The 25,430-nt window shown below is 41.9% G+C and overlaps 2 protein-coding genes across 3 annotated transcripts; one reads left to right on the forward strand and one right to left on the reverse strand.

The window, feature by feature from the left end:
* Window positions 1-467: 467 nt before the first annotated feature.
* nudt7 (nudix (nucleoside diphosphate linked moiety X)-type motif 7) lies at window positions 468-2,171 on the forward strand. The gene is made up of 3 exons (XM_073471429.1): window positions 468-825; window positions 914-1,072; window positions 1,170-2,171. Exons 1-3 carry the CDS (start codon window positions 670-672, stop codon window positions 1,521-1,523), a joined length of 669 nt encoding a protein of 222 aa, XP_073327530.1. The 5' UTR covers window positions 468-669; the 3' UTR covers window positions 1,524-2,171.
* LOC141000658 (nuclear factor of activated T-cells 5-like) lies at window positions 1,670-24,242 on the reverse strand. Of its 2 annotated transcripts, XM_073471427.1 has the most exons (12): window positions 23,983-24,242; window positions 16,262-16,390; window positions 12,605-13,235; window positions 12,255-12,438; window positions 11,382-11,572; window positions 11,109-11,281; window positions 10,745-10,879; window positions 10,566-10,618; window positions 10,288-10,420; window positions 8,849-9,033; window positions 6,475-8,758; window positions 1,670-6,345 (listed from the first exon to the last, which is right to left on the reverse strand). In XM_073471427.1, exons 1-12 carry the CDS (start codon window positions 24,053-24,055, stop codon window positions 5,939-5,941), a joined length of 4,578 nt encoding a protein of 1,525 aa, XP_073327528.1. In that variant the 5' UTR covers window positions 24,056-24,242; the 3' UTR covers window positions 1,670-5,938. The 2 variants fall into 2 exon arrangements, with proteins under 2 accessions (XP_073327528.1, XP_073327529.1); XM_073471428.1 differs by lacking the exons at window positions 16,262-16,390; window positions 23,983-24,242 and adding an exon at window positions 13,784-13,832.
* Window positions 24,243-25,430: the final 1,188 nt, after the last annotated feature.

Below are 25,430 nucleotides of genomic sequence, written 5' to 3' on the forward strand. Positions count from 1 at the left end.
CTTTTTATAAAGTAAAACCAGCTATTTTTTAGCCATATTTAAGTAGAATACACTTTTAATTCACTGTCCATACATATATTAACATTTGCATTTCCGTTTTTTGGTCACACTTATTCTTGGGTTTGAGTAGCAAATGTAAAATTGCCATCAAAGTCGTGACTACTGTGCCTCGACAGCTAACTGGCTAATTGTGGCTAACGAACCCGGAAGCTCGCTCGTCGACGGCTGTGACGTCATATTTCGACGTCGTATATTCGGGTTTGTTTTCATGAGACGCAAGTTTAAGTCGTCGTAGAGACAAACTACTTTAATTAACGGGTGACACGAATACTATTAAACACATCTTGGCAAGATAGAGAGTTTGTGGTTTTATCCCAGTTGCCATGTACTGCTAATGTTAGCATTAGCGTTAGCTTGGTGGTTAGCGTATCGTTTCACCTTGTGACGTAAATTACGTGCGACAGCTTCAGCTCCAGCTACTTTTAACGTTACACTTGTCTTTGCCGGTTAATAGAAACTAGCTTTGAAAGACTTTGTCCGGCCTGGAAATACACTTTAATTATGTATACGAGTATTTTTCACTTGTAGGATCGAGGTTGGCTGATTGTACTTCGGACTTCAGTCAATTAAACGTGTGTATGTCTTTTGCTTTAAACTCGAGCAGCAACCATGCATGTGAGAGAGGAGACGATAGCCATTTTAAAACAGTTTGACATTGGAAACAAGTTCTCCGATCTACCTGTGCTTCCCAAAGCCTCAGTGCTGATCCCACTGTTTGTGAAGAAAGGAGAGCTGTACACCTTGATGACCCTGCGTTCAAAACAGGTAACCCGGAAGGATGTCAAATAGGTGGAGGACTAAAAATGTCTCTGTTAACTACCTCAACTTTTGACCGACTTGTGTGTGTCTGTAGCTGAGGACCAGTGCTGGTGAGGTGTGTTTCCCCGGTGGGAAGAGAGACCTCAGTGACAGCGATGATGTGGACACAGCCCTGAGAGAGGCAGAGGAGGAGATAGGTCTACCACCTGATGAGGTTCAGGTGGTCTGTACACTCTTCCCTATCATCAATAAGGTGGGACAGGAAAAATGTTTTTCTGCCCCTTCAGGGCATCAGCTGCTTTGGGTCCATCTCTTTCACACACCCCTCTCATCTTCACCTCTTTTCACAGAGTGGTCTGCTGGTGACCCCGGTGGTGGGCTTCATAGATGAGTCATTTTGTCCCTGTCCAAACCCAGCTGAGGTCAGTGCCGTGTTCCCAGTCCCTCTGGACTTCTTCACCAGCGAGAAGGACCACTTTGGTGCCCATGGTGCTGCTGGGACGGTGGGGCCGTTGCACTCTTTTCATTTTGTGGACCCTGATTCAGGAAACCAGTATCACATATGGGGACTTACCGCCATGCTGGCCATAGTGGTTGCTGCTCTTGCTCTCAGGAAAAAGCCAGAGTTTGATGTTGGTTTTGACACCGATGATCCGTTCTCCTTCTTCCACAAGATTCTACATAGAAGAATTAGTAAACTATAGTGGTAAACAAAATGCCTGAAACCAGATTTGTTATATAACTTAAGTGTATTAATTTACTGCATTGATTATGAGGATAAGAGAGAGATTAATATAATAACCTTTTATAGTCTTTTTTTTTTACTAATGCGTCAGGAGGGAGAAATGAATATCAAGAAGCTTAGGTTTTTATTAATTCATTTAATGTAGCAGCAGGATTACAGATATAAACAGAAGAGTATACAAATGTCCAGACCAAGGCAAAGTACATGTTAATAATAGTTCAGATGTATGATAACACACTGGGGTTGACCTTTATCCCGACTGCAGGGTCTTAAGGCTAGATACTAAAGCTCAAGCTACACAGAACGGATACAACAGAACTGTTGGAGAATGTGAAATAGAAAGCGAACTAGGAAAAGTGAGCAAACTGATTACACACAAGATAACAGCTCACACTATTGGCAATTAACAGTTAATTTATCATGGTTGCTCCTTTTGATCCAAGCATTTCACAGCAACAATAGTAATGTTGACAAGCACATCAACACAAGAAAGCTCTCCATAAAACAATCTCCACTGTCTCGTCCCTTTTACCTCACATGTACAAATCTCATGAGGCATGGAAAAAAAAATACTTTCAACAGAAAATAAACAAAAGTTGACAATTCACTGGTGAAGCTGCACAATATTATGTTGAGAGTTCTCACTCTGATATCTTGTGATGGATTTCCAAAAAGAAAATGCTGAAAAATATATCTTGGTATGGGCTATGGTTATGCTTGTGTTTAGAAATAAAAAGTAAATCACTGAAACGTGTCCTGATGTCAAACAGTCCTACAGAATAAAAAGGACAAGGTAGCCAAATAGCAGTGACACAAAAGGGACACCAGTAAACACAGCAGAGTAACAGTTAAGTTATCAAGGCACACAAAGTTCTGTTGAAAGCATCACAATTGAAATTCAAGATACCCCTGCAGTATATTTCACATTTAAATATACATGGATATTCATTTACATGACTGAAGGACAAAACCGATATTGTGTAAAGATTTGTGTGCTATCTTCACCATTAAATTCATGTTTCACATGGTTTTTCTCAGGTGGAAGTGGCTATTCTTAGAGTCAGACTGAGCATCCTGGATTGCTCAAAATGAAAACGACTGGACGTGAAAACATGAAATTACACCACCATCCAAGACAAAACAATCTGACAAATGTACAGTGATACAAATGACATTTGGTGCCACCCCACCCATCCCCCATCTGCCTCAAAATATATGTTCTCTAAAACTGTAATTGGTCCGATGTTAGATGTAGAGCAAGCTCTATGTCCACACCATGAGGTAAAACTTACATTCATGAAACTGAAGTCACAGGTTGGCTTTCTGTGTTGGTATGGCTTTAAGAGGCATTACTGTTCCGCACTTCTATCGCAATCGTCATGTGCTCTTAAACTCCCCTAACCCAAGAGGAATGGAATGCTTGGAAACATCACTACTGCGCTCTAACCTGACCTACAGTTAATGGATGAGTCAAAGTGCCATTTGAGATGCATGACATTACAAGAAAAAAAAAAAAAGAGGTAAAAACAAAACACACACACACAAGAAACCTAGCCCATGTATTATGTTATACAGGTTGGGTAAAGTCAATGTTAAAACGGTAGAATTAAGTTGTAACATATTTGCTTGATGTCAACTCAATTACATTTCTAATTTCAATCATACACTTCACAATAAACCTGCGCTTCATGTCAGGAGAAAAAAAAAAAACATACCAGCAATGATATTCTGTGCTATGAGCATCAACCAAAAAAGTTTAGTTTTACAAAAATACTTTACATTTTGATACATGGATACAAAATTCTAAAAAAGATAAGTTACTTTAAAATGGATCACTAACAGCCGCAGGACAAAAATAGTATGACTATGAAAATGTAAACAAATGCATATGTGAGCAATGCTATTCTAACATTTGAATTATTCTCAAAGTTGGCTTTTTTGATAACGCCATATTGGCTACTGTCGTCGATATGGAAAGTACAGCAGTGTTATTTTGCATCAAAAAATAGAGTAATGTCATGAGAAATGTAAAGTATCAAATTGGTGGAAATGTTAATGAGAGATTAACTGATCCATGAAACAAAGTACCTTTAGATATCTTTTAAAAATCTTGTACTTGAACAAAACAACATGCTGAATTGCTATTCATGTAAGAGCTGCATAAGTTAAATGAGTAAGTACAAATGAGTAAACATTACGAGGGCATTTGCAAGGACACGTATGAGACAAGATGACGACGATTCACAACAGGAGCTTTGGTATGCCTGGGTGCACTCCAGTCTGACCCCACAACAACAGCCAGCTCTCTAGACTCGACTCTGCTTCAAAACTATCAATGTCAGTGCTATTTGATATATAAGTATAAACTGTTATGTATTAACATCACATCAGAAGTGCCCATCACTCCTTGCACATAGCACCATAGATAGAATCAAAATGGCGGCCTCTATGTAACAGAGATTTCATTTACCAGTGAGCCCCTGTTCACAACACAAGGGACGGTTACTGGATGCCAACTTCACATGGCGCCAGCCTGCACATGGTACCAACACTGAGACAAAAACTTAAATATTTAACACAACACAAGGTAAAACAGTCTCAAGTGACAGACTGAACAGTAAATAGTACAAATAGCAAGATGACGAAAATCCTTCATTTCAATGCACAAACTAAATGAATCAGTATTTTAGGTGTTTTGTCAGTGTGTAAAACACAAAGGCCTACTTACCACTCCACCACTGAAAAATGACAATGCTTTTGTGGGAATGGCTGATTTTTTTTTTTTTTTCTTTTGACAGACTTGACTGGACCACTGAGACTGAATACAAAGAGGAATTCAACAGTGAGCAGACATTCTATACAAAGTTGTCCTAGACCTCAAAAATATTCAGACATGACATGATAAAAATGCTTGGTTAAGGATGTATCCACCTTTACAAAGACATCTGCTTTATGTTTTTTTCTGTTTTTCTTGAGTTTTCTTTTTTTTAACTGGACGTTTTCGAGTACAAATTCAGCTGGGTCAGTAGAGAGCTGTGGACGGATATAAGGATTAGCTAGAGGTTATAAAGTGCTTGAGATAAAATGTTTATAAAACCACACAACACTCCATTTTCACTAGTGGAAAGTTTCTATCCACATGAAATTGGTAAAGGTTACCAACTTCTTCAAAAACAAAAAAAGATACACACACTACATAGTTGAATGCTTCTTAAAATTCACCAAGAAGACTTCTGCAAACCCAGCAACCAGGCCTGAACGTATGAGAACACTGGGAGGTGTCAAAAGGCCAAGTCACATTATTCACCAGGTTGAATCTCATTTGTGAGTGTTTGAGAGTCCCTCCTCTTTCTGCACATGGGGGAATCCCCTGCAATACCAGAATGTATTAATAACAATTATGGTGAGTGAGTTAATTTCATTTTTTTGTGAAGTTAATAACAATATTGAACTCTTCTCCTCCTGATAGTCTCATAGTCTCTGTTACAGAGGCCGAACATTCTACAAATGTACTTAATTTACTAGTTTTTACTCTTAGAGTAGTTTTTTAGGCAAATTGTTGTCATGATTGCAAACACATGGTTTAATTAATTGTCAAAGAAATCTTACATTATCCTTTTAAATTTCGTGGTTAAGACTTTATTTCATCCCTGTTTTTATGCCAGGTAATCTCCCCCCGCATTTCCACTGTCGCTCCACATGGCGAACAGACAAAAACACATTTCACAGACTCTCAGAAAGACGCGACGGCTCTGAGTTTACACGCTCACAAAATGAGATTCAGCCCATCTCTAACACTTATGTGCAATCTGTTATTCACTCCATGGCTGGCTGTTTTATCTACTCCAGCTGCTCTTACAGACTCATCTCCATCACATTACTATTCCCGTTTCCCTGTCACTGACATTCTTTATCCCTTTCCAGTTTTTCCACCAAACCTGGTAGGCTTTTATCATCATCATCATCATCAGCATCATCATCATCATCATCATCAGCATCATCATCTCTTAGGCTCACATTTTTAAAACACAAAACAAAACACTGCATTTCTGAGACTGATGGATAAAGCAGTTATTACGCGCCTCTCTGATCCTGCAAGAGGGGTAATAACAAAGGCGGATTCATCACTTCAAGGACAATGGATGTATGAAGCTATAATTATAAATATCTCATAAAAACAAGGAGTTACATGAGCTCATATTTTGGGTTTTTAGGTAAAAGGGGCATTTAATTCTTAAATATTTAAAATTTTCTTAGTTTTGTGGAATTGGCAAAAAACACCACACACCCCCTTTCTGTTTGTTTGTGTTAGGATGTATACTTTCAGCTACATATCACTCACTCTCCTTAGTGCCCTCATGGTCCAAACATGCATCACTGCTTCTGTAGGCTTTCCAGTAGGTCCTCGATTTTATCCATGTTGGATGAAGCAGATATTGATGCCTGCAACTGATTCTGTAAGCTGCTCTGTATCTGTGTCTGTAGATTGGTCTGCATTGGAGTTTGCAGGCTTGTTTCTATGGTCGCCTGCAAACTGGACTGCAGAGCTGTTTGTGTGTTTGTCTGCATTGCATTCTGGAGGCTGGTCTGCATGGCGTTCTCTAAGCTGGACTGCATTTGTGCCTGAAGGGTGTTCTGCAAGCTGCCGTGCATGGTCGCAGGCATCGAGGGGGCAGCTTGGGCCATGGTCTGGTCCAACAAAGGCTGCATGTGACTGGAGTTCTGGGGCTGGCTCTGAGCAGGCAGGGTAGGTCCAGAGGAATTGAGCAGCTGGGGCGAATCTGGGAGGAAGAGAAAATTGAAATAATCACTATAATCAAACATTAGGGGAAGGCATTGGCAGTGACACTGGAGCAACTCATTTGGACATATACAACTCAAGAATTCAAAACAGACCAACATTTTCTTACCGTTCTGGATGCCAAACACAAACAGGTTGGCCTGTCCTTGTGGAGCCACATTCCCACCCACAGTGGTCTGGAAAAGCTGCTCTGGGGGCTGCTGTCCAGGGTTGGCTACCACACCCACACCACCCTGCACCACAAAGATGGTTGTGCCAGGGGCTGGAGCCTGGTTGTTGAGCTCCTGTGAGCCAATAGTGCTCTGCAGGCTGGACAGAGATGTCTGTGGTAAGAACAGCTCCACGGGTTGACTGCTCGGGATGCTGCTGGAACTTGGGCCCACTTGCATTGGCTGCTGTTCCTGGAACAGGCTCTGCTGTTGGTTCTCAGTGGATGTTGAGTTGCTGCCTGAGGAGCTCTGGTCTTGGAAGGACATGGGCTCTGCTGCGTCTGGCTGGGGGATTCCAACGCTAATGCTCCCCATAGGGGAAGGGCCTTGGGTCTGAGTGCTGAAGAGAATAGTGGGGGGAATGGCCTGTGGGTTTAGATCTGTGGTGCAGAGGAGCAGACCTGTCTGCTGGGGTTGGGAAAGCTGGCCCTGGGGGCCAGGGTTCGCCTGCGAGTGATTTGGGATACTTTGGAACAAGGAGCCCTGCTGGCTGATGGGGAGCTGTGGTGGCTGCTGTTGGTTCTGCTGTGGAGACTGTTGCTGCTCCATCGGAGTGCTCTGTTGCTGCATTTGGGAAAGCTGAGCCTGGGGTTGGTTCTGAAACATTGTAACAGACTGAGGCTGGTTGGATGTCTCCATGGAGGAAATAAATGCCAGCTGCTGCTGTTGCTGGGGCTGTGGGTTTGGGGACAAGTATAAGGTTGACCCTGTTGACTGTTGCTCCGAGTTGAGACTGCCACTCGTCAGAACAGTCAGTGTATTCTGGAGCAGGGCTGCCTGGACCTGCTGTTGGGAGCCCTGGGTCTCAGCAAGTGGCCTGGGTGATTGGAAGAGCTGTTGTGGGGGAGATGTGTGGGATGGAGGCTGTGTTGGGAAGCTGGTCTGAATTGTTAGCAGATCTCCAGCCTGTTGAAGGAGGGACACTGGCTGCTGTACTTGAGGGGAGGAGTGGATCTGAGGCTGAAGCAGCTCAGCCTGAAGCTGCTGCTGTAAATTCTCCAAGACCTGCTGCTCTTGCAGTTGTTGTTGCTGTTGTAAGTTGCTCAACGCTTGATTTTGCTGCTGTTGCTGCTGCTGTTGTAGCTGATGTTGTTGTAAATTGGTAAGTATTTGATTTTGTTGTTGCTGATCCTGAAGTTGGATGTTGTTAAGGACTTGCTGTTGCTGATTTTGTTGCAACTGTTGTTGTTGCTGTTGAATATTCTCAATGATTTGCTGCTGCTGTTGCTGCTGCAGTTGCTGTTGGTCTTGCGGTTGTAATATAAGTTGTTGTTGAATCTGCATGGTGCCAAGAACTTGCTGCTGTTGTTGCAAGTGTTGCTGCTGTTGTTGATGCTGAAGGTTACCAAGGATTTGCTGTTGTTGCTGTAGTTGTTGATGCTGTTGAAACTGGTGCTGTATTTGTTGTTGTTGTTGCTGTTGTATTTGTTGTTGCTGTTGTATCTGCTGTTGCTGTTGTATCTGCTGTTGCTGTTGTATCTGTTGTTGCTGTTGTATCTGTTGTTGCTGTTGTATCTGTTGTTGCTGTTGTATCTGCTGTTGCTGTTGTATCTGCTGTTGCTGTTGTATCTGTAGCTGTTGCTGTGTCGATAGTGAATTATCTGTGTTTCCCAATCTAAGGCTATTCATGTTCTCTTGGACATGCTGCTGAAGGGAGTCTGCAGAGGGTGTGGGGCTGTACAGCACAGAGTTCAGCTGCTGCTGGGCTACAGCCGCCTCCAACACCTGCTGGAGTGTGGTGTTACCTCCGGCCTGTAGCTCCCTTACCGCCCTCTCCAGTTGGGCCACCCCTTCCTGTGGGAACAGGGTAACCTGCGACTGTTGTGGCTGGGGCTGAGAGGGAGGTGCTATCTGGGGCATGGCCACGACTACAACCCCTCCACTATTACTAGAACTCTCAGGAGGCAAGTTGTCCTGAGGATCTCTGAGGAATTGCTGAGGGACTTCCGGTGTCACAGGGGGGATTGTAGTATCTCCTGACACTGGGAAGGAGGTTGTGGGGGAAATCTCTTGCTTTTGTATGGTGCTAAGAGACTCCAGGCTTGGGAACACAGGGGGTGCCTGGGGAAGCTCCACGTCTTCAGGTTGTAGGGGCATTGGGCTCTGAAAGGACTCTCCACCTGGATGAGGACTAGAGCTGAGCTCCAGGGTCTGCTGCACTGAGACAAGAGGGTCAGGGGAGGGCTAAGAAAAGAGAAGAAACAAAAATGTTACCAACTAATTCTGAAATAAATATTTTTGATTCCTCTTTCGTAAGAATGAACGGTATCTTACCTTGAAGACATCTGTGGGCGGTGGATTGCTAGACACTTCCATTGGTGTGTCCTCTTGCCGTTTGGAAGGCTGAACAGAGCAGTCAGTTCGCTCAGAAGATATAGATTTGATCTGAACGTCAAATATACACGTCTTGACCAGGGAGGGTCCCTCTGTTTTTACTGTCCGGACGTTTGAGTCATCAGCTGAGGGTAAGATTGGAAACACAAGATAGCTTTATGTCTCTGGAAGACAGTACTTATTTGAAGTCTATGACTTGTGGTTTACAGTTTACTGATAATAATAATTAATGTATTGTGATTTAGATTTCTCTGGTTTTCTTTTGCATTTCTATAGCACTTTTCCAGTCTACTGACCACTCCAAGCGCTTTACAACACTTGTCACATTCACCCATTCACACACACATTCAAACACTGATGGCAGAGGTGCCAACCTGCTCATCAGGAGCAAATTTGGGGTTCAGTATCTTGCTCAAGGATACTTCAACATGCAGCCGAGGGAGCCAGGGATTTGAACCAGCGGCCTTCTGATTACTGGACAACCCGCTCTACCTCCTGAGCCCTGTGTCAAAAAGTCATAATGTTGACTTATACAACTAGGGCTGGGCACTAAACTCAGTACTTTTAATGGTACCAACCAAATTACATTGGTACAACTAAGTATCAATCCATGTTAAATCAATCAGTGCCAAATTTCGTTACCTGAGAGTACATCTGAGTGAGTGCGAGGGTAATTTAGAGTATAAAGAGATAAATAGAGAGAGAGAGACTATGTCACCAATGAAGCTTGTTCAAGTCACGCAGGGTCGAAATCAACACCTGTCGAGCGCTAAATGCGGGTATATTTTCCATTTGGGGATTAAATCCTGGAAGGCTATCAGCCATAACTGCAGGTAGTGTTTGTACCAAAATAGTCTACCGCATTTTGGTGTCATTTACAGTCACGCTGCTTCTGTGTTTGTCCCTGTGTTTGTGTCACACACACAGGGACACACAGGACAGACGGGGGGGCTTCATTGTACATTTAGGTGCTACTATAAACTCTGAAATCAACATTGGCTTAAATGGCGTAGTGCGTAGGAGCTGACAAGAACTGCATTCTTGCACCACAGATGTTTTTTTAAAGCAGGAACTTTCTATTTTTTCTTATTTTCCTTTGTTAAACTACAGAGGCCTACAACTGTCATTATTTTCTTGTTCTTAATAATTAGATGCTAAAATCATCACAATTGGAATTGTTATCAGCAACAGGTCCCAAAGTACTCCTGTGATCATTTCCAAATCATCCCATTTGTGCAGAGACCGTACAGTACTGAAAAAAGCTATTGTTAGCTACCAGTACTGATTCAAATGTGAACAGTAAAATGTTATGATCATGTCAGCCATAATCATCGAGAACATACCTAAGTGAGCTGAACATTTTGAACTAGTGGCTGTACCTGAGTCTGGAGTATAGGTGAAGGTCTGGGCGTCATGTGATCTACCAGCATTGGTCATCACAAAGATTCCCACAGAAACTGGAGAAGTGATTGACAGGTTGTGGAATGGAGGGACTGTCACTATCAAATGGTTCTGGAAAACAGAGATCCAAAAGGACAATCACATCTTCAGTAAAATCTCAAAAGAGTTTGGTCAACAAAAGCAGGCAGGTTTGACACAGCAGATAATATTATTTATGGAAAAAACAAGAGAATACATATCATTCAGTTGTGTTTACCTGATGGAAAAGGTCCATGTCAATCTTTGCCTCAGCTTGCCAGGAATTATCATCTACAAATAAAACATATAATATTCCATATTTATTCAACCATCGAGCAGAGATTTACATGCAGAAACCGATATCCACAACAATTACAGTGAGATGCAACACAGACAACACCAAGCTGGTTACAGCACCTGCAATGTTCTCCTGAAAAACAACTTTGGTTCCTTTGAGGAAGTTCTTTCCAATGATAAAAACTTCCTCTCCTCCTCTCACTGAGCAGCTGTGAAGACTCTTCTTCAGGATCTCTGGCACTCCTGCTGGCTGGGCTGGAAAATGACAGCAGAGCCAAGGAATCAAAACTCACACGACATCTGGTTTAGCGTTTACCAGAGACTGTTACAAAAAACAGACATTTCTATCATCTGAAGAGACCGAAACATCTACGACTATCATCCTAAATACTATGTTGGATGAAAGAAAAAACACATGGTTCCCCAGCATTTAGCCTCATGATGCCCTTTAGGTTTAGACTGATGTTGTGCCTGAACTACTCACTGCAGAGGATGGACGATGAGGGAACTTGTAGAGTAAGGGTTGATCCATCAGGTTGGGGGATGCCGACTCTGAAGGCCAGCCTGGCACGTGTGCTCTTCTTCTTGGACCCTGCCACACCAATACGGGCCTCCACATCTGCATTACGCAGCTTCAAAATTCCGACACAGTCCACCCTGTAGAAACAACACAGTATGAGGAATACATGACTAGCACACAAAGTATTGTAAGTAGCAACTGATCCTGAATCATCCACAAAACACCATAACCCCTTACGCAAGTGTCATGTCACTGCTGGGCTCCAGAGGGATCTCAATAACAGTGGTGCCCTCAATGTCCACCTCCTTGCAGGCAGTAGTGTTGCGTCCTGTCACTCTGCACGCCTGGTAGAAACCGTGAGGCTTCACTCTGCCAGCATCATTCGCTACAAACACCTGCAGCACAACTGGTTCACTCACACCCTCCAACTGAGGACAAGAAAGAAGACATTGTGTGTAAAAACTTGACTTGACTTTAACTAATAGTAGAAAACATTGTGAGTGAAGCTTTCTTCCTGAAGCATCCATGCTAAGCAACGAGAGTGCCACAAAAACCTTGCATACTGAAAAGTGCAATCTGCAATGTAATGTGTGGAAGCATGCCAGGGTTGCCAGAAAGAGTCGGATCTATTTTCTCCCTGTCTTCGATTATATCACAGAGGAAGCTCATGATTCTCTGGCATCTTTACTGTTGGTATCATATATGTTTCATTGAGTGCTTCACACTTTGTACACAATAACAACTGGATGCTGCTTAAGACAGTTTTATCTGTTGGCAGCTGAGCTGCCCTAGTTGAGCAGTCAAGGGTTGAGCTCCTGATTAATGAATGATACTTCCCTGCCCAAATTTATCAGTAACAGGTCAAATTTCTTGGGTCTAATGTTGAACATAATGTACCATGTAGAACACAGAAGTTAACCTTTTGATGTATTCCAGAACAGACTCATGAGTTAGTTATAAGTACATGCTTCGTGAAAATTCTCTTGTAGCACACAGTACTTCACACTTTTGGCCTTATCCAGTAAATTCCAAATTAGGTGTTATGTTTTTTTTAGGTTAGGTTGTCAAGGTTAGGTGTCAAGAAGCAGTCGGTGGTTTTCTTTGTCAAACCTTGACAGTGGGGAATCCCTGCTGTGTGCGGTCTTTGACAGAACCTCTGCTGCCCTCGGTCAGATAGCGAGCTCTGTGCTGGGTCTCTGGCTGCACCAGGATCTTCAGCTCCTTTCCATCACTCCTCTGGGGGAACTGAGTAGACAGTGACCCACCCTTCACTGCAGTCCCTGACTCAAGAGAGCTGCCGGGCAACAAAAATCACATGATGACATTAATATGACTTTCAGAAATTAAATTACCTCACACAAAACTGAATTAAATGACCTTTACTGCATCCCTACAGAGGGACAGAGCTACTCTCGAGTCAAAATGCTGCCAGAATGTGCATTGGACAAGGGTCAGCCCACCTGGCTATGGGAGTGGTCTTGTCTGTGCTCAGCTGGGAGAGGACAAAATGAGGAGCCTTGGCGCTGTCAGCATCAAACACATCCATGCTGTCCTCCGGAGGAGCAGGCTTGGGGCCAGGCCGCTGGCGAGGGGTGCGTTTTCTAGATTTGCGTGGCACCTCTGTGTTGTCGTTGTAGGAGACGGAGCTGATCAAGCTGAAGTTGGAGACGGAGTCATCGGCCCACATGCTGCTGCTATGCTCTGAATCAGGACCCGTTGGAGCAGACACAGTAGGCTCCTCTTGGCAAGACATCTGGCTGTCATCAAATAGATCCTCAGGTGGCGGGGATATGCTCAACACAGGCCTCCGCTTTGATGGTGTGTTCTGAGGCTGCTGGACTCCTAGCCCTGACAACACTCCTGACCCTATGTCTCCTGCTGCAGTGTTTGCTCCACTGTTGCCTCTGGTCGGGGCAGATACAGCACCCTCCACATTTTGCATCTCTGAAGCTCCAGCTCCATCCCCTCCGCTGGAGTGGACGTGCTGGGGAACCTTGAGATGGTCTGAGGATGAGGTAGAGGAGCCAGTGGATGGGACTCCCATGGCCAGGGAGGAGGAGGCCGAGGGGCTGGAGGTGGAGGAGGTGGCATCTGTAGTAGTATATACAAATAAATAAGTTAGTACAGATGTTCAGCACAGAGCAGGCTAGCAGTCCCATTCAAGCAGCTGAATTTGTGCATGATTTGTATTGATTTCCCCTCTTCCCAACTCTAATTTCAACAGACTGTTGTGGGTTATATGCTCTCACTGTGCATGCGAGAGCTGTCAAGCATTGATCAAATATTCTGAAGTTAAAGTTGAGAAGGGTACTATAGGTCCCACAATGTTTTGATTCCTACAAAACCTTTCTCAATTAAAATCAATGTGACAAAACTGACATGCTTTGTTTACAAAAACAAAAGCAAGCTACAAATTGTTACATACACATTGCCAGAAAGAAACATAAAAAATCTGGTCAAACTTTTCTTGTACAGCCAAATTTGCAAGCTGGTAATGTGGCGCCAAATTAAATTTGCCAGGGTTACAGTACAGTTTGTGCAATGTGCATTCACTAGTAAACAGTAGTTTGCGCATGCCAATTGGAAGATTTGGTTGGGACTGAGCGTAGCCATGGAGACAGAATAAACAAGCCTCTGACCTATGGAGCAGTGAACTGCAGACCATTTTATATGCAGACACTCCCTGCCTCAGAGGGAACTTCCTGCAATAAAAACGAGACAGCCAATGAGCAACAAGAGAGCTGATCATTCAAGATTCAACTTCTGTCAATCAGTAAATTGGATGAGTTAATACACTGAAGGAAGGAGTAACTTTTGAAGCTGATCATTTAAAGACACTTTTAAGCATGTGTGTTTGGTTAATGATGATCTGAAGGACATTACAGTAGTCATGCTTTTGATCAGCACTGCTTAGGGCCAGCTGGTTCAGACAGGATAGTTAAAAGGTAGCGTTAACAAAAGCGCTCTCTTCAACATGACTGTTGACAAGTTAGTTTGCTGTCTAGATGAAACTCTAGACTGGAATCCTTTACAGTTACAGCTGAAGTTGGCCTCTTTTAACCATGATCCAAGATCAGACCAGTGTCGTTTAATTTTATTTAAAGACAGTCCAACGATTGCTAGGGGCAACTTCACTGTTTCATAAAGAGACAGAACATTCATAAGTACTGAAAATATCAGCTGCTATTGAAACATGGGAGAAGATGAATCATTTATCTGTAAAGCTCAAACAGTTTGAAACCTCAATAAATTATCAGATGACCGACTGTTGTATGAGTGTGAATAGGCTGTTTCTGCTTAAGGCACTTAAGGCATTTAAAAACAAAACCTAACCACACTGACACTGAGAGAAAGTGCTAAAACAGACACAGGAATATAATTTTGGCGTAGCATAAGGGAAGTCTGAGATGACTGCTGAAGCCAAAGGACTACATCTGGATCCGCAGCACTGGTGCTTCATAGCATTTAAATATATTTCTAACTGCCTAAAAAGCCAAGTGAAAAAAAAAGCATTAAGCACAAGCATGACAGGGGAAAGAGCTGTGGAAAAAATGAGTGAAATGAAAAAGAACAGGCAATGTTAGCATGCTGTTAATGCAAACTCAACATTACTTGGAGCTGTTACTCATAATATATCTTTCCAAGAAAAGAGGACTGTGTATGACTTTCATTACATAGAAGCAACAGAAGCTGTGCCTCTACTGCATGGCTATTCTCGACTCCCTTTGATACCAGACACTTTTCTCAATTTTGTTTTCCACTGCAGATGGTGCCCACTCAACATAGGTTGGATTTTTAGCTGATTGCAATAGCGGCGCCAGTGAGACTGCCACGACATCATCTTCGACGCAACAGAAACAAAAGAACAATGGAGTGTATCGAAGGGATGGCGGTTTGTCCTTGCAAAGAGACGTACGTTTCAGACTGCTGAAACAAAAAACAAAAAAAAAGAAATGGGAAATCCTACATCAGAGTGCAGGCGATGAGATGACTAACTGCTCTGTGTCGCTCAAGTGGCGATTTTCTGATTAATCAGTGGCCTGTAGCGTTTTTACTTTACTGTTTAGATTCGACTCAGCTCTTTTACAACCTCTACCAAGGTGATATCAAAAAATTTACCAGGTACTATCCTCAACTTATGACCCTGGTAAACCAAAAAACAGCGTGTCAAGCCCAGCCAAGCTGAGCCATGCAGTGGGAACACAGCATGAGATTCTTAATGCCACCAGCACTGCAAATGTTACAGAGCTGCAACAACTGAGGTGGTTGATCGGTTATTTGTCAACTAATCAATTAATTGCCAACTATTTTGATGATTGATTAATTGACTTTTTAAATGTGCATATTTTCTGGTTTATTGTCTTCTCTTTGTTATTAAACTGAATGTCTTGTGGACGAAACAAGACATTTGAGGGTATCATCTTGAAAATAATTGTTAGTTATGGCACTAGTACGTTAGCTAGATATTAACTGATTTAATAAGCATGTCCAAAACCTTATACTGTAATCAGCAAGTTTTAAAAACATCTCTTTTCTGTCAATTAGTTTTATAAAGTAGAGCTGTTAGGTGAAGAGCTTCAGGCACTTAAAGCAGCTGCTGTATGGCTGAATAAACACACAAAGTCAAGGTAAGCAATGCCTCTCCCCATGCTGCAGCTAGGATTATAAGAAAAGATGTTTGTCACACAAACATCCAAAGCACCTAACCGGTTCACCTAAAACATACAGGCTTAACCGACTCAAAAATCCAAAAATATATATGAATACAGCTCAGGTCCGACTGTAAAAATCAGCTTGTATTCTCTGCCCCCACCCATCAACTGCTCCCACCATAGCTTTATGCAACCAGCAAAACCCCTTAAATCTAATATGACAGTGCCTTGTCATGCCAGCAATACTTAATCCCTTTGCTGAAAAATAAATACTCTTACTAGTCGTTATCCTCTCCAACAGTCATAAATACAAATTGTCTCAGAAACTGGTGAAAGGGTGAAGTTGCCCCCAGACACTGATACAAGGCCACATTGGTTTGTACACCCCTACCATGTTGGGGAATAGTTTGGCAAAGGGAAACTGATCCCAGATCATGGTTTTCATGTACTCAGCAGTTAACTCACCTGAGGCCAAGGCTGCAGAGGGGGGAGGTCCCGCCTCTCCCCCACTCTTCTGGCTCATGGTGGGTGGGTCTGTCTGGGTGGACGACGGCTGGAGCTGGAGCTCTTTGGGGAGGAGGTCATATACTGACTCTGTCATAAAGGAGGAGCAGGAGAAGATAAATTAGGTTCTGAAAAACACAAAGCAGATTTGTTGATTATTATAAGACCAAGGGACTCGAACAGGACGTCCACCTTTGACAAATAGAAACTTTCTGATAGATTTAAGGGCAGCAGTTCTGACGCCTATTGCCTCCTGTGGTACAAAGTGGTATTACAACACAGGAGGGGCAAGAGCTTACTGATTAGCATGCTAACTTCAATAAACATCTCTGCAACACAACACATAGCGACATTGACATGAAACTGCTGTTTATTCACATTCTGTGGATAACGTTAGTTTATCTTTTCTAATGTTTTAACTTACATTCTGGCCATATCTTTCATATTGGTCCTTTAAGTGTGAACTAATTACACAAAGTTATACTGACTCGATCATTTGGTAAATTTTGAGGAACAGGAATTCATGATACATCCTGCATTCATTCATACACTACATCATCATTGTGATTCATCCGACCATTCAATCCTCATTACTGTAGTATATGATGTGTAACCTCTTGTTGATGTAATAATTTTCCCCAGAAATGTAATAGTGTCAATAGTTCATTTCTAATGTAATCCTGGTAGTAACAACAAAACTGGAGTCCTAAACTGGGATGACATGGGTCTCATGATCAGGATTTTCCACACATATGCAAAAAGAAAACCTGCTGTCAACATGAACACAACTCAGGCTATCTTATGATAAGCTAAATTAGCCTCCCATGGGGCTTTGCGTAATAAGACCCACCGAGACATTCCTTGATATTCAATGTGAAGGTGATTCCTAGAAGACTATAACCAACCACTGCAGCTCCACTGGAGTGAACTGCATTTGGTGGCAGATAAAAACACGACAAGGTAGTCTGGTTGCTAAGAAACAGTGATCCATCAACACCCTGACATGGATATTTCAGCTGTGCACCACCGGCACCCAGCGTGTGTAGTAGTCATCTGACACTCAGCTATGACTTAGCACCAGCAGAATGGTGAAACTGAAGACACATGATCTCCCATTTCTGTGACGTCAGTAATGCTGCCTAGTGAGTGACAACACAAAGTCACCACAGTTCAACCGAATAACTAACACAGTGCTCTAGTTCACACAGACAGCAAGAATTGCAAGCGTTGAGATGGAGGGTAACTCCATGCTGTTATGCTTATTCCGAGTGAATCTGTCTTTAGAAGATAGTTCCCTCAAAAATAATACAATAAAACTTGTTTATCGGCCCAGAGGGCTTCAAGAGACTGCCTGCAGCAAATTCCATTACAGCAGAGCGGAGCGGCATTAGGTCTGTGGCACGTGAAGTGGCAAAAATTACATTTCTCATCAGTCCAAATATAGAAAGAGATGTGATAGTGTGAGGGTAGAAAAGTGTCTCTCAGTTGAACTATTCACAATGCGATCTGTGTTATTGCCATTTTGAGTGAACTGTCCCTTTAAGCCACACAAATCACAACAGTGTATTTGCTCAACTTTTTAAATAGATTGCCAAACAAAAGATCTCTATAAAGCTTGGACGACAGCCCATATAATAAAACTTAAAATGTGGTCTCAAAGCAAACAGCAAAGTGTCCATGATCTTCATGATAACACTCCATCTGTGTCTGTTGTGCTCTGTTCATGGTGTGAAGAGAGAGAGTCTTTGTGCACGGGTGTATTACAGACTGACTGTCAACCCGACATGACCTCAGTCTTGACTATTACCCCTTTCGCTCATCCCCTATGAGTGCATGACGTGAGTCTCCTGAATGTGTGTTCAACTCGCCTGGACTCACCCATTCATATGCAACGAAAAGAACTAAGGTCCTCACCATTCACACAAAGATGACAGAAATGCCTGTTCACTGAACTGCAACATCTTCTGAGTCAGGTTGGGAGGAGGGTCCCAAGGCCGGGTTAGATGACGTGCACTGACCAGATTGTAATGAGTCAATGCCGGGTTAAACCACATCACTATGTGATAGAGTCACTCACTCTCCCAAGTGCTTGCAAATCACAGAGAAATCTATTTTTAAGACTAAGTCTACAACACATTTTTTCTGTTGTTTTGCTTATGAAATGAATCAAGATCAGGGGCATTTCATAGTGTCAATATGGGTGGGGACTCCCATGAAGCTTATCAACTATGAGAGTTGATGATAGAGGTGAATGTGTTTGCCTGCAACACAGTCAGTATTTTTGTTTACATATGCGCTGATAAGTTTTATTATAGTTAAATATACTGTTTAGTCTAATTATCTGAAACACATACGGCTGATACTGAGTGCAAGCACAACTTGATTAATATACTGTACATTGTTGCTCAATCTTTCATATTGTTTAGGTATGTAAATGTACTGTCTGGATTTCATTCAGTGTTTTGAATTTACTCGTACGCCTGACTGCCCATGGAGTGAACAGCATGCAAAATAGTTTTTGTTTGTGTATACACACTGTGGCGCAGCTTGTGGTGGTGGGAAATTAAAAAATCAACACAGCTCGGGGATTTTCTGATACTGATACCAGTGCGACACTTGGGTTTTACTACCAGCATCAAACGGTACTTTTGATAACATGCTTTCCTGAGTATTAAAACATTTCCCTACAAAAAAAACTTTTCACCCCAAGGAAAAAAAAGCCAAAAATCTCAAATGCATGTGTTAACTGATTTTGTTAAACACAGTACACAAGAAGAATAAGACTTCACTTCTGGTACTTGATGGTTTTTGATATTTCGTTCTACCATCACATTATGTTTGGGACTCAAAAAGTGTCTTTGATTAGGGTTGGGAACCAAGCTCAAATGCAAAATGCCAAGAATCTCTTGTTTTAGTGATAATAATGCAAAGCTTAATTTACTGCTTCATTGCTTCATTCATTGTTCAAGTTCATTGTTATTAAACTGTTAATTATCCTGCCTCTGTTTCATATCTTTGTCACAAGTGTTTTATAACGTGGGACCATTGCAAAAGCTGTGCATCAGCCGTAAGAATCAAGTATCAGTCGGGCTGTAACCTTTATTATTGCAAACAAAGGCTACGTATTTGCAACGACGTGGCTATCTGCCAGAACCTGTCCACGTCACACACAAACATAACATGGTGTCAGTTTGTTTAGATATGAGCATGCATGGTTAACATGACATCAGTGTGAGAGATGGACCGCGGTAAACGCTCAGATGTCTTCACTTTCAAAAATAAAACAAGAAAACAAAGGGCAATGCATGTGGGAATAATAATAACAATAGCTATAGTTATAATAATAAGCTCTATGTCAGGTTGCACATCAAATTTAGCCAAACATTTGAGCAGCATGACATCAATCTAAATAAATGTTGAGCGGTCTTCTAGCACGAGTGTGTCGTTCAGTCATCCAACCACAAAGGTAAAGCATGGTAAGCTTAACATTAGATCTGTGAGAGCTACCTAGAACAGAGACGAGTTACAGCTTCTGTTTGCTAAAAGTGGCAGCAGGTAATCGTGCTTTAGTTGAGTGTGAGTTGACCTTGTGCTGTAAGTCACCACCTGTAACTGCATCTGAGAAGCAGCTGCAAGACTCTTTCTGCACATCACTTTGTCTTGATCTATTTGAATGGAACAAAAAAATTCAAGGTAAAAGCTCAAATAAACTTTTTGCCATAATGGAATCAAAAGTGAGAATCAATAAAAAGAATCGGAAAATAAAATAAAATCAATAGAAATAAAAAATAAAATTCAAACAATACCTACCCCTAGTTTTGATAAAAACTGTATTTATCAAAAAACATGAAACATGAACTACCAAAGCCCCTTCCTCTAGGCCACCGCTCATCCTTGCAGTACAACAGACCAAACACACAAAAGAAAAGAAAGCTGAATTCCTATTGTTCCCAAATGAATACTGGACACTGATAATGTTCAGGCAATGGATTTTGGTGATGGTCTTAATTCACTTTCATAGAAGTCAGATGACATCTGTGCACATTTATGTGCACAGCTCTGCAATCTTATGCCCAAAAGTAGGCTGTAACACACTAGCCAGCCAGGGGGCGGACTGACTTTAACCTACACTTAGAACAATTAAATTACCTCATCTCATAGTTATGCACTGCTCACATTACACATGCCTTAAAGGTTTTGCCAAATGGCAAGGCCGCCAGTCCATTTTTATTCTTTGCAGCTGGCTTGGGACTAAGACGGGGGATGACAGATGAATAGACAATTCATGAGGCCGATGTTTTTGTTGCAAATGAAAAAATATTCAGACCAAGAATGTATCTCAGTGCCCAATAATGGCTGCTTTAATTACACTCTCGAACACATAACAATATGCTCAAGCCAGCTTACAGACAAAGGAGCTACTCACTGCACTCAAACCACAAAGAAGGCCATTTTTGGCTATTTACACCATCTCTGTTTACCTTGAAACTGATTTATACTGGTGGGGAATGGTTGGATAATCTATTTGATACTCCATACGCCTGCTTATGAGGATCAGATGAATACACCAGATCAGTGGTTTCCATGCAAGATATTATTCAATACTACCACCACATCCTTCTTGGTTTACATTTCCTTTACTTTTAGACCTTTCTAAAACACAAGCTTAGTGGTAGTCATCCTAGCCTGAAATTAACTATTGTAGTAGCTCACAAAGGTGCACCGAATAAACAAAGACTAACAGACAAGGATGTGTCAATAAAGAATGCTTTTAAAGGATTATACCCGGAAGGGATTTTTATTTCTTCTCATATGCCTCAGGTGATTGACAGTAAATAGAGCCTAATGAATGCATGCACCGATATGAAAGCATCAATGAATACTCAGTTCAAACACAATCCAACAACAATAAAACAGAACAAAAATAAACCTAGATTTCATGTTCAGCATGATTTATTCTGGTCTCACCAGGGTTGTTCTCATAATGTACAAAATGAATGACAAAAAACAAATGCCTTGTATTTCTCTTAAAAGGGTTGATTCACTGGGATTTGTTCACGCAGTGCAAGAGGCACTTTTCCAAGCACGTGGTTTGAGTTTTATTTATCCTGTTTTTCAGTCCACCTCTTAGATTTCTGCTGCACGCCAATACAATGGAGGTGAAGAGTTCCATTTGTGGGGCTCACGGTCAAATCACAGCAAGAGCTTCCCAGAGACAAAGTCAACTTTCTCTGAACTGACTAACAATCTAACAATGCACAGTAAATACTTTAGAAATGACTTTCTACCGGGGAAATTATCCCTAAGAAAGCTGTTCAACTGTTACACTTTTGTACACTCGATATTTTATGGTTGGGACAAATTTACATGGAGTTCCAATGTATGTCCTGTGCGTCCGTCCGTCTCACACAATGAGATCTAATTGCACTCACTGATGCACCAGCTCAAGTTTCTCACACTAATAAGCTGATGAAAGATTTTCTTTTCTCTCCGCCGTCTGAGACTGAGCTGTCATTTAGGATTTTTTTTTTAGCCATCTCAATGAAAACACTTGAAAGAGGGAGCAGGGTGAGTTAGTATTCAGGCTGTTTCATGCAAAGATAAAATATTTCTGCAATAAATCTCACAGAATGCAAAATCACATTATGTTGAGGGAAAAGCAAATATTCATGATGCTGAATAAATAACCCCTTTGGCAAGTTTCAAAGCACTTTTTTTTCTCCCGCTGAATATCGGAAGATAAGCTTATTTTCTCACACACATCTCAGCCTATAATTTGGCATATTTCTGTCGCATTACTATATTATTATGGAAATAAAATAAACAAGACTTTTTCTAATGTTGGATGTCAACAAACATACTAAAGTAGATGTGGCCATACAGCTGGATAAGGTATGAACATCAAAAATTAACAACACATTAGGAATCTTTTTGTTATGAAAATCTGGGAACCTTAATTAAAGCTGAACTAAATCACAAAGTTCCCTGCAATTAAGTGTTATCCATCTGTTATGGGTGACATTTATGTGACTAATGAAAACTATTTTTCTTATTATGTATGACTACCTCATATTCAGAGCCCCGGTGTCACCGACATAGTGGGCGCAAACTCATTTGTTGTAGTAACAGACTGGAAAGAAATAAAATCCCAGAAGCGCTTCCTTATGTACATATTCAAGAACCTGACACAAAACAGATATTATATTGCTATTAATAATATTTATGTTCCACTTTATAAACATCAGGGTTCAGTAGGTCACTATTGAGTTTCAACATTTGCCACATTTAGAGCCAGAAAAAACATGAACTACATGCGATGTGTTCTGGCAGGCCAAAATGCACCTTGGCCCAGCTGACCCTTCTCTCATTTTCAATCTGATACACATGAGCTCTCCTAGTACCTCTTTGATGAGCAGGTCTGCTACCTAGACCCCAACATGAGCATACACCCAATTACTGGGATATAAATAAACAGTCACCATGTGATACAGTGTGGCCATATGGCAGGCTCAAGGGAGCATTTCAGGGTCACAGAGCAATGCTTTCTGCTAACTCATGAGCATCCTATACATATCAGGGTGACGGACGTGGGACCAGGCAGGTAAGGATTATATCGGGTTTATATGCAATTTATAAACAACCGCGGATCAAAATGTGGACTACATCTAAGATCAGCCCTACTGTCCACTGACATCCAAAGCAAATGCATAGCTGCACGCCTTCTCAGATTACCACCTCAAGAGCAGTGCACAAAAACAACATACGAGGTTTAGTCATGAATAAACAATAAACAGTATTGAGTAGCAGACTGACAGACAATTTCCTTAACACATGAAGTTAATCCACTTGCTAACAGGAAGGAAATTAACCTACTAAGTGCTGCTGAAAGCCACTACAGATGCACCGACCCAAGCTGACCACAACAAGTCAGAATAAATGTTGGCAAGTTAGTGGCCCCGGCCCCCAGTGACCCTGACAGGGAGAGTGCCATGCCCTGAGCTTCTGAAGTGCCTGTAACTACATTCTTTCTGTGAAACCAGAGACTGTGTTGGGAGGACTGCTCTGGCCCAGAGCCACATAATAAAACCACTACTACAGAAGAACGGTCACTCCAGAAATACTAAACAGGGAGGGATAAACAAAACAACACGCGTGTACTACATTTTGCCCCTTCTCTCGCGATATGAAACATGCATGCTGACACACACACACACACACACACACATGCACACCTCTGCAGAATCCAAACCAAAGACTTCAGACGTCAAAACCCACTGAACAATGTGGTGGCTGGTGAGCGACCTCACGTAGCTGTGGCTAGCTAATAATATGCATCTAATATAACGCGAGCCGCCAGCCTACTGAACAATGTCAATCACCAGTCACTTTGATACGATCTCACGTGTCACTTGGCATAATTTAGACGAGCGTCTAACCTGGCGTATCGTGGCCGTCCACGCATTGTGACACGGACAGCTAACCAAGCCAGGTAGTCGCCAGTGCACAAGCCAAATGCAGCTAACTAACTAAGCTAGCTAGGCTGGCTAACAGCAGAAAAGAAGCTAACTACTGCTAGCTAGCAGCTTAACGTGAGCCATTAAGACATTCATTCTGCTTCCCGTTAAAGCGGCACGAAACGGGTTAGTGTCGCCACAGTAACATTCATTTAGTAGAAATCTTACCTTTTGAGTATAGAGATTTGGGGGAATTGAGGTCGAGATCCGAGCTAAGGAGGGATATAAAATCAGAGGGCATCGCAGCGCTTCATCGAGGGGAGGGGAAGCGGACACTCTTTAGAAGAAACGAAGTCGGCAGCTTTTGGGGCCAATAAATATTTGCGTTGTACAAAAGCGGAATGTTTTTAATACACACAGTGTAACATCGGAAACAATCTCAAGGCGACAAAAAAACAAAACTTTCAATGGCGTTAAAAACAAAAAAAAAAAAACCGTTTGCTAAGCACGCCTCACGTTAGTGTGTGTGTGTGTGTGTGTCCCTGCTGAGAGGAGACACAAACACACACTTGCCTACAGTTGGTCGGCCCACCTCCTGGCCCCTCCCCCTTCTGCTGCCGAGGGGCATGCGCCGTGGCCCGCGTGACGCTCCGCTCACACACCGGGGAGGGCGGCGCGCTCGATGGATCCTGCTTAGCGTCATGACACATGGATCTAGCTGTTGTCACACACCTTTTTGGGGTTAGATGTATCGGTTTCCAGGTGACTTTGGAAAGACGCTCACACTCCCTGGTCCTGGGTGTTGAATTGTGAGAGAGGTCCTGCTCTTTCTCGTGATTAAAAATACAAATAATGATGATGATGATAATAAATGATGCATTCACTATCAAAGTCAGGAAAACGTACAATAAATTATGCCTGATGTTTCAAATGCAGCAAAAAGGCCCTTTATTACATTGAACAATATTTGATTATTATAACCGGTTGTTGTAATGTTAGAGCTGGTGGAGATGGAGCTGATTTGAATGACTTTTAGACTATAACAATGCACCGTATATTATTTAAGCTCACATGTTTTGTATGGAAATATTAATCAGAGAAAAAATATTTCAAGTTAATTTCAAGGTTCATGTCTGAAATATATATAAAAACAATGTTAATAGTGTTTGTTCAACCAAGAAACCCTTCTGTTCATCCTGTTGAGGGTCATTGTAAATGATAATAATAATTTAAATGATTTTGTAATACCATACATGTTGACACCGTGAAACTGTGATATTTTCGGTGGTGGGTATCGTTCCTGGAAGATCCCATACCATTGCAACCCCATTATCAGATAAATGTATTGGCATACGAGTATAAGTATAACGTAATATACAGTTATAAACACTAATCCCAGGTCTGTAACAAGATGTAATATAGGTGCTAACTACAAACACAACTCATACGTCATAACAATGTTACGTGTTGAAAACTTGTATCTTGAGTATCTTAACCCTCTCACTGAAGTTACATTGTGCAGAAACAAGTGATGGGGGGGCGGAGAGGCTGAGACAGAGACACCATTCACCATTCAGTGTCATAAGACACTGTACCATCGAAATGATTTTGAAGTTGTTAAAAGTTACATAATGTTGCTTTAAGTATGAATGTCTTGAAATTGTACTTATACACAG

The sequence above is a fragment of the Pagrus major genome, chromosome 8, assembly GCF_040436345.1.
Source record: "Pagrus major chromosome 8, Pma_NU_1.0".
Classification (NCBI taxonomy): Eukaryota; Metazoa; Chordata; class Actinopteri; order Spariformes; family Sparidae; genus Pagrus; species Pagrus major.